This window comes from Cololabis saira, chromosome 2 (genome assembly GCF_033807715.1).
Source record: "Cololabis saira isolate AMF1-May2022 chromosome 2, fColSai1.1, whole genome shotgun sequence".
Taxonomy (NCBI): domain Eukaryota; kingdom Metazoa; phylum Chordata; class Actinopteri; order Beloniformes; family Belonidae; genus Cololabis; species Cololabis saira.
The window spans coordinates 39,794,408-39,804,337 of record NC_084588.1 but is presented as its reverse complement, the minus strand read 5'-3'; the positions used below and the strand labels follow the sequence as shown (position 1 = coordinate 39,804,337).

General features: G+C 39.1%; 1 protein-coding gene across 1 annotated transcript; it reads right to left on the bottom strand.

Annotated features, from left to right (window-relative positions):
• Positions 1-1,008: 1,008 nt before the first annotated feature.
• On the bottom strand, positions 1,009-7,908 carry ctsba (cathepsin Ba). The gene is made up of 11 exons (XM_061745356.1): positions 7,808-7,908; positions 5,288-5,415; positions 5,117-5,202; positions 4,778-4,892; positions 4,057-4,172; positions 3,729-3,814; positions 3,176-3,322; positions 2,731-2,847; positions 2,413-2,541; positions 1,950-2,031; positions 1,009-1,629 (listed from the first exon to the last, which is right to left on the bottom strand). Exons 2-10 carry the CDS (start codon positions 5,408-5,410, stop codon positions 1,958-1,960), a joined length of 993 nt encoding a protein of 330 aa, XP_061601340.1. The 5' UTR covers positions 5,411-5,415; positions 7,808-7,908; the 3' UTR covers positions 1,009-1,629; positions 1,950-1,957.
• Positions 7,909-9,930: the final 2,022 nt, after the last annotated feature.

Below are 9,930 nucleotides of genomic sequence, written 5' to 3'. Positions count from 1 at the left end.
GAGTAATTTATACCTCCCTGGTGGGCAAATTAGAGCATTCTGAGATCCTGGTCAGATAAAATCCGCTTTATACGTCAACATTTGGACACTTAGAAAAATAGAAAATTGGCTTCAGTTTAAGTAAACAAATTGCAAACAATTTTTACCAGTAGGTAGTTGTTTTACATATATACACACACACATATATATATATATATATATATATATACATACATACACACACACACACACACACACACACACACACACACACACACACACACACACACTTATGTACATATATAAACTTTGCAGGAAAAGTAAGGTCATTTGTGTTTGGTAGATTATTATACCAGCATGAGGAGGCGGTTCCCGGCTGTTGTGACTGTTTATGAGTCTTGTACAGGCTGCCCAGGCTCCTGTTTGTTAAACCTATACATTTTTAAATGGCCAATGTATGTTTCTTCAAACCTCAATCATCTAATCCACCAAACAAGAGTCAAAGTTGTTTGGCATTGGCAGAAGATTAGGAAAATGTTTCATGGTCACAGGTCAACATTTGAAACAGATCAAAATCTAGTGGTTCCACTGGATTAAAGTTGTCTTAAAACAATGGCTATTGTTGAAAATGATTGCATAACATGTTTGTAGAACTGCAAAAGGTTGAGTGTAGAGTTTACTTTAGAATTATGTCAAATATTGACTGTTATTTACACCTACGCACACCCACACAAATGTCTCCAGGTTTTGGTACTGCATATATAGAGGGTTGTGATCACTTTGGCTTCCAACCATTAATATGAAATTTTAGAAGAAATAAACATTTCAGGGAACATTTTCCCTGATTTTCTGATAATTCATCAGTATTGGAGCTATGAAGAGACATCCAACACCCAGCTACCCAAAACCTTCAGGCTGCATTTACATTAAAAAACAAAAAAATGCTTTTAGATACCTTGCAACAATATTTAATTACAGATAGTTATGAAGAATATTGCATTTAAAGTAAGTAATTGTGAACCCGAAGCTAGTTACACACACAAACCATAGATCCAATGATTTATTTATGAAATTCAGAACATTACAATTTGTACAGGCAGTGCAAAAAAACCTCACTTGATCTGTCATACTAAAGTTTAAAACCAATAACAGATACCACTTACAGACAATACTTGAGTAAAACGCTGTAATCACTAAAAAACAGTACACATTTAGATACACCTCCGCTTATTTGGGTAGTTTTAAAATCAGTTGCAAGGTGCTAACGCAAAATGTCAATCTTATCGTGTTTAACTTCTAAAATGGCACAAAGTTTCATTGCTAAAAAAAAACAAAAACAAAAACACTGACATATCTACTTTAAAGCGACTGTCTTAAAATTAAATGCATGCGAGATTCAAACTCTTCCCATTCAAATTTTTACAAGGCGACAAAACCTGTTAACAGGTTGGTCTTGAAGACCCATCCGTCAATTGGTGATTTGTGCAAGCCTCATTGCATCTAGTTCCATCTTCAAATTAATGTAGGCAGCTCGAGTTTATAATGTCATGCTGTGTGCACTTTAAGGACAAAAAGCAGTGAATTGTTTTTTGGCAGGTGAATGCAGTCTGTTGCCCTCTAGTGATGAAGCAATGACACTTCAAGTGAAACCTGCAAGAAAAATTAGGCAGAATTACAAGACTTGCACTTCAAAACAGCTGCTCAGGTGGTATGTTAATCTATTTAAACCAGTCAGGCTTGTGTACAAATCTATACTCATCAATAATTGAAGTGAACCAAAAATACACATGTTGTGCAAGAGTTCTGAACAACATCTGTTCTTATCTTAGGACAACTTTGTTTAAATGTTTTGATCTACTTTAAATGCTGACTACTGTATTTAAGTTATTAGATGAGTTAACACATGGAACACTTTTGTCTGGTTACAGTAATCACAAGTGTACTGTGGTAAACAACTAAGATCATCTTACCTTGGGTTTTATTTGGGGATTCCGGCCACAATCTCAGATTCAATACCACAGTGATCAGATCCACGCAGGATTTTAAAGAAGCCTAAAGAGCAAGGAAATTAGCTCAATTTCACAGAATCAAGAAAAACATGTACACAAGCTCTAAATAGCCATCTGAAGGGTGAGGGTACACAGTATACTATATAGTGAGTAAAATCTGACCAAATTTAAGTTCAGGAATACTGTAATGCAGCATGAGTATATAAAGCCCCTCTTTAACTCTCTGCCTCACACACACACACACACACACACACACACCTTTATGATCAGTGTTTTTAAACTAATGTCTCTTGAGGCTGCAGGTGGTGTGTTGTGAAGGATTATACTGAGAAACCTCTGCACCATTTAAGTAGGAGTTCTGGATAATGGAGGAACAACTACTTTAGAGTAAACGTGAGCTCAGTGGTGCCATTTCTCGTCTCACCATTATCGCCCCAGTCAGTGTTCCAGGAGTTGGCGCAGAGCCAGTAAGGAACACTGCCCTCGACTCCCCAGCCCAAGATCTTGATAGCATGTCCACCAAGAAGAGAACCTGACACGTGCTGATACACTCCTGAAGAGGAAAAGGAGAAAACAAATGGAACCAAGTCAGGAGGTCAGAGACCGTTTATACTGCAAACGAGAAAAAAAAAAAAAAAAAAGTGGAAACATACACACTTGGTATTCACCCCCTGCATGACATCAAGAATCAGTCATTCAGTGTTGCGTATTAATCCTGTCAGATTGGTACATATATGCTTACCAGACTTGTACATAGGGAAGTCCTCATAGACTGTAAAGGCTCCCTCTACTGGCCCATTCTTGTATATCTCAGCCTGGATCTGCTTCTCATTGGGTGACACACTGTAAGATGTTTTACCTGCAAACAAACAGTCAGCCTTCAGCACAGCATGTTACTATTGTCTTCTACCACATCACTACAACTGGACCAATAAACAAGACAAATATGCTTCTTGTAGCATACACACACACACAGCTAGTGAGGCTAAGACAAATGATCATGTGTGTATGTATGCTCTATAGGCATAACACATCAAATAATAAAAACAAATATACTTGCAGAACATTTTACTTCAATAAAATTTTGGTCAATAATTAGGTGTTGTACAATAAAATGTAATTTCTCTTTCCATCAAGTAATCAGTTGCCAGGAATGGCATGCTAGTTTGTTGAAATTGCTGACTTACCATAGTATTTGTCCTCCTTGTAGCCTGGTGTGTATCCAGCATCACACACATTGACGCACTTTGGCGTCTCCCCTCCCTCTCCAGTGCAGGGAGGTCTGCTGCCTTTCACGTGGTGTTCACACGGAGGAATAGTATAGGGCCGGCAACCTGTAGATGTAATAAAGTTACCACAGTGCACTTTCTGCACCACCCGCAAACTCAGGAATGCTTAAGAGCAGGGAGTATGAGCTCTCTAAATTCATTTCCAACAGTGGGCACAAATGTAGTTCATGTGCTATGTGGAATATAATGCTTCTACAGGTTGACATGAATAAATCTTATTTGATATGAATCTCAAAATTTGCCCACGTGCAGGTTAATGGCAGTACAAATAAGAGGCTGGATGAAATTGGAAGTGAATGTATTTTAAAGTAAGTTAAAGTTCACTTTCTTTGTCCAGCATCATCTCCAGATCCTCATGCATTTTCATGAGCAAGAATCGACTTTCAGAAGCTATCAAAATCCTTGTCTTGACTGAACTGCGTTTTTATTTAAAACATACACACAAACTCACCAACATGGGAGTCATAAAGACCTCCAGTAACTAATCCTTCTTGTGTCCAGAATTGCCAAGCTGCTGCAGGGTAACCGCCATTGCATCTAGAGGAACAAAAAAAAAAGTTTTTTTTTTTTTTTTTTTTTTAAATAATATTTTTCCTCTATCCATACCTACACATTTGCCACGAATGCGCATTTCTATACAATACATTAACAGCATGTTAAACTGTTTCTTAGTGAACTTGTACAAATGATTTTCTCGACCACACAGTAATGAAAATCAAAATGAAGACATCTGAACAGCACAGAGCAGCCAAAGTGCTCACACATCAGCACCTCCTTACCCGTAGCCACACTCACTGCAGCAGGTCAGCAGATCCTGAGACGAGATCTCGACACTGACAAGTGCGTTGCTGTGGATGCAAACACGGTCAGAGATGGCCTCTGCAGCACCAAATGCCTGTAAGCAGAACCACCACTTGAAATGACAGTTGACAGAAGTGATAGGTTCATGCGCAGTATTAACCAAATCTTTCTAGTTTTAGCACTATACAGGACTGTCTCAGAAAATATTGTGATAAAGTTCTTTATTTTCTGTAATGCAATTAAAAAAACAAAAATGTCATACATTCTGGATTCATTACAAATCAACTGAAATATTGCAAGCCTTTTATTATTTTAATATTGCTGATTATGGTTTACAGTTTAAGATTAAGATTCCCAGAATATTCAAATTTTTTGAGATAGGATATTTGAGTTTTCTTAAGCTGTAAGCCATGATCAGCAATATTAAAATAATAAAAGGCTTGTAATATTTCAGTTGATTTGTAATGAATCCACAATGTATGACATTTTTGCATTACAGAAAATAAAAGGACTTTATTACAATATTCAAATTTTCTGAGACAGTCCTGTATATTGGAAACAGCACTTCAGTCTACCATTCATATTTTCATTCATGGCTTAAGAATAGATATTTTATGCAATCCAGATTGTAAGGCAAATATTTCGGCTTCTTTTCATAGCATCCTTTCAGCAATGATTTTGTTTCTGTGTGCGTCTCACCCAACAGGATCCACAGGAGCCCTGGTCTCTGATTTCCTTCAGAGTAGGACAGTTAGGCCACTGCTGTCTGGCATCAAACTCTTCAGGCAGCTTCATGTCTCCTGCATACTGAACCCTGCAGTGACAACATTTGTGTTAGTTCTTAAAACTTTTCTCTGAAGCTTCCCATATTTTTGTATCTTATAAGTGAGAAGGTGCTACAGTGTTTTGCATGGTGGCATTGAAACAACTGTTCCATAGCACATGTAAAACAAAGCAAAAACATGCACACATTCCTAATTCCAAGTTGATTTTGATCTCTGTTTTAGTGCAATGAGACACTGGAACCGTGAGACTCACATGGTGGGCAGTTTAGGTCCATTTAGCTTTGTACCACACAGTTTCTGGACATAACTGTAGTCAGCACTCTTGAAGTTATGAGCAGCCTGCAAGACAGAGGGGTAATTAAAAATTAAACAGAAATCACCTACAGATGTCTGAGGTAAACTTGATGGAAAAATTACAACTCACTTTCCAAGTGGTATTCATCTTATTGATGTAGTTGACCACATCGCTGGACAGTGGAGGGAGGCTGGGCCTCGCCACACTCACTGACAAGATGCCAGCCAGTAAAAGGATGGCTACATGCAACATTTTACCTGACAGGAGAGAAAAGTCAAGATATTATAATAATAGATATAGATAGATATATTTTTTTCTATTTTGCTTCATAAAAACCCTCTAAAGACTCCAGTGCCACTATAAAGAAAGATGCTCACAGTTGTGGCAAAAGCATTCCTGAGTAAATGCAATGCTGCACTTGAAAACATGATGTTCCTCCTTCAGTTCCACTTTTCAAGCTTTTAGACCAGCAAAAAAGAGTTCAAAGTCAGCAGGCTAAAATCATGTTGGCTGAAGTTACAAGTGGAACCTGCAAGGAACAGAAAACCCCTCACGTCCTCAGTCATGCTTGTATAAAAAAGGGCCCTACAGTGTTTAAGCATGCTGGACCAGTACACGCTACACGATAAGAATTTGTCATCTCGCGGTAAAAACGATAAATTCCCGTTGATGATGTTTTTGTGTAAAGCTGATTTTTGAAAGAAAGAAAGAAAGAAAGATTCCTGTTGATGACAAACATGGCGGATCTGAGAGCGAGATAGATTCATAGTTAAAAAGGTGGAGTTGAATTGGTATTTTTTTTTTTTTTTTTTTTAAATCGTCATTTTTATCGTTATCGGGATAAATGCCAGAAATAATCGTGATACATTTTTTAGTCCATACCGCCCATCCCTACTCCAGACACGGCTTTAGTGTGTGATAAAGTATAGACTGTGGGTGAAGTTAAAAGAAAATATCCTCCAAACCCAAACTGCATCTGTACGAGTGTGCTGGTGAACATCATCCACAGAATGACTTAGCAGCTAGGAAAACGTGTAAACAGTCTATGCTTCTTACAGCACACCGTCACAGACTTTCCTAGTGGGAAAAGGTTTTGCTGGGCACCTGTCCAATCTTTATGCCTGTTCAGGCAGGACTTCTTTGTGCCAGAAAGTCGTGTGTAAAAAAAAAAAAAAGAAGAAAGAAACTGAGGGGAAGTGATTTCATCTCACATGACTGAGACTGTCATCAGTAAAAATCAGTTAGCAGTGAAAACACAAATGTCCACTCCTCATCATCATACTTGAGCAGGTTTTGGGAAGTTTTTTTTTTTTCAAAGTACTGCGGATTATGTCGTACTGAAATAAAAATGACTCCTCCATCTCCACGAACGATTCCCTTGCTCAGTTTATCTCAGTTGTTGGAGGAAAAAACAATCACACCTGAACAATGAGCTCAACTCGATTTGAGGAATTGAAAGCAGAGTCTGCTGATCCATAGAGCTCTCAGTCTCTTCCCTACATGCATCAATAACTCAACAACTTCTCACCACAAATCCAAAGCAACTTTGAGCTGCTGAGTCATAAAGTTTAGTTCTGCAAATCTATGACAAAACATCCCACCCTTGTGTGCTCACACCAGTTTACATCCTGGTGTTAACTGTAAAGGTTAAGGGGCCATGTGTTGTTCTACAGGCGTGGGAGGTTTTCAGTTGCTTTGGTGAAAAGCAACTTTAAAAAAAGCATTCAAGTCCTCACCAGCTCAGTAAAACCAATTATCTTTCTATAAACCCTTCATTGTTTGGATTTACTTTAGTAGAAACGAGTAGACTGGACTGATACGTTTCTCCAGGTAATGCTTCACTTACATCTTATTGGTTTGCTGTGGGTGGGAAAAATAAGTTAGTGCAATCTGCTCATAAAAGCAACATTGATAATCAGCAAACACTGCAAGATAAATCTGGTTCTGGGTGATTTCCTCATTCCTTGCTTTAAGAGCTCACATAACTTGTAATTTGAAGCAAATCTGATAGTTCAAGCAAACCCTTGCTCGTTTTCTTTTACTCCTTCAGTGCCAAACCCTATACCACAGAAACAGGACAGAAACAGAAACATATTGTTGTAATTCAGTACAATAATTAGTATTCTCGTCAAGTGTCCCTCTATCTCTCTCACTCTTTGTTCTTGAATCACCTCGCCTGTAAAACACAGCTGGTTTCGCTTTCCATTTCCGTGACTGACTTCAGTATTGTGTTTCATAAACCAATTAAACCTCATATTTAAAAAACGTACTGAATGTAATAGTAGGACTCCAGAGGGGATTGGGCAATCAGAAAACACCAAAAACAGCATGGACGACGAAAACAAATATTCCCGTATCTTATAGGTCGACGTCAGTCAAATAATTAAAACCTGAATTGACTCTTACAGTGTTAAATGTACTTATTTGTGTTAAATTTAACAGATTGAGCTCGCCTTTCCCCCTGTAAAGCAGTGTGGCAGTGACGTCACTAGCGGCTCACAATGAACGGCTCAAGGCTGATTTATGGTTCCGCGTTACACCAACGCAGAGGGTACGCGTCGCCGTGTACCCTACGCCGTAACCTACGGCGTAGACTCTGCGTCGATTTAACGCGGAACCATAATTCAGGCTTCAGTGTAAATCTGTTACCTGTACTTGTTGCCCAGGTGTTGCCGTGAACTTGGTGTAACTCTGCAGCTCCAGACCCAGATCCTCTCCCTGCCGGTCCAGGTCCAGGTGTGTGCGGTAATTCTTCTTCTTCTTCTTTGGGGTTTAACGGCAGCTTGCATCCAGTTAGTTGCATTGCTGCCATCTTCTGGATCTTTCAGGAACTCATATTCTCCTCATCAGACCAGTATTATTTAAAAATTTAAACAAACTCCGCCTCCCTCTTCCACTTGATCCCCCTTCCAAAATACTTCTAACTGTAACTTCTTCCACACCCACTTCTTGCAGCTCTGCCACTAGCTCAGCTCTTTCCCTGTGGTATCTCCTGCAGCAAATAAGCACATGTTGTACTGTCTCAGGTGCTTGACACTCGGAGCATAGTCCATTTTGATGTTTTCCCATGACGTGCAGCGTGCTATTAAGAGCAGTATGCCCAATCCTTAACCTGGAGAAAATGACCTCTTCCTTTCTCCTCCCTCTTCCTCCGGTGTTCACTGAATCTGTCACTTTCCCCATTACTGAAAACAAATGCCTTCCTTTATTTCCTTCCTCCCACTCCTTCTGCCACTCCACGATGATTTGTTTCCACACTATGCTCTTCCCTTCACCCTTAGACAGGCTTAAGTTGGCATCCACCCTCTCCTTTTCCACTGCTCTCTTAGCCAACACGTCTGCTTCTTCATTGCCCCGAATGCCTGAGTGTGCTGGAACCCACATCAGCACCACTTCAACACCCCTCCTTCTCACCATCTGGTTTGCCATCAGTATTTCATATACCAGGTCGTTCCGCCCCTTGGACATCCCCATCCCAACACTCTTCACCGCAGACACGGAGTCACAACAAATCAGCACTCCACAGTTCATCAGCTGTTCTGCCCATCTCACTGCCATTAAAATTGCATACAACTCAACAGTATGTACATTTAAAAAATCAGAAGTTCTCACATAAGAGTCAACATTCTGCCTGAGCACGGTAAAGGCTGCACCCGTAGTACCTGTCTCTTGGTTTTTAGACCCATCTGTGAAAACCAATACATGACTATTGTACCTCTCGGCTACATGACAGTGAAACTCACTGACCAATTCTGCTCCCTTATTCTGTTCTCTCATTTCCAGTAGTCTCAGGTCAGTCATTGGGACCTGAAGCTCCCATACAGGTACCACAGGCCACAACACCACAGGACAGAACTCTTTATCATGAATTAAAACTTCCCGAGCCACCCTCTCCCCCGTCCATCCAAAACTAGACCCCCCCCTCATTCCTCTCTCCCATGTTGCCTGCATAGCCACTCTGACCGGATGATCTTCCCTTTGACCCATCAGGTTCACCCAGTAATTAGCCTGAAGTTTGTGTGCGGTAATAGTCGCCCCCCCGTGTTATGTAGCCCCGAGACCACGTGAAGCAGTCACATGAACGCAGCTCATGTGATCTACACAGTAAAAATGTGCTTCCTGTTTATTCATCAAACAACTATTCAACAAACACTGCGAATTATTATGCAAACCTGAGATCTTACAAACAAAAAAAACAACAACAAAGAAACAACAACCACAATAAAAAAAAAAAAAATCAGTGATCAGAACTTCTTTAATCTGACCACCAGGGTGAGAGATGACGCTGTTTATTTATTTATTTTTTTTGTATTTTTTATTGAGAAGAAGTTATATACAAAGAACATCAGAAAAGTGCTCCAATATACAGGACTGTCTCAGAAAATTAGAATATTGTGATAAAGTTCTTTATTTTCTGTAATGCAATTAAAAAAACAAAAATGTCATACATTCTGGATTCATTACAAATCAACTGAAATATTGCAAGCCTTTTATTATTTTAATATTGCTGATTATGGCTTACGTGTTAAGATTAAGATTCCCAGAATATTCACATTTTTTGAGATAGGATATTTGAGTTTTCTTAAGCTGTAAGCCATGATCAGCAATATTAAAATAATAAAAGGCTTGCAATATTTCAGTTGATTTGTAATGAATCCACAATGTATGACATTGTTGTTTTTGTAATTGCATTACAGAAAATCAGAAAATAAATATAAAATTCCAGTGAAATTAACAAAAATGGGGAGAATGACACATAAACGAGTGAATAA

Coding starts and splice junctions, on each gene's coding strand:
- ctsba (XM_061745356.1), bottom strand. CDS start 5,410: ATGTTGCATGTAGCCATCCTTTTACTGGCTGGCATCTTGTCAGTGAGT. Junction 3,815..4,056: donor TGCAGTGAGTGTGGCTACGG/GTAAGGAGGTGC, acceptor TTGTTCCTCTAG/ATGCAATGGCGGTTACCCTG. Junction 2,848..3,175: donor CAAGGAGGACAAATACTATG/GTAAGTCAGCAA, acceptor GTTTGTTTGCAG/GTAAAACATCTTACAGTGTG.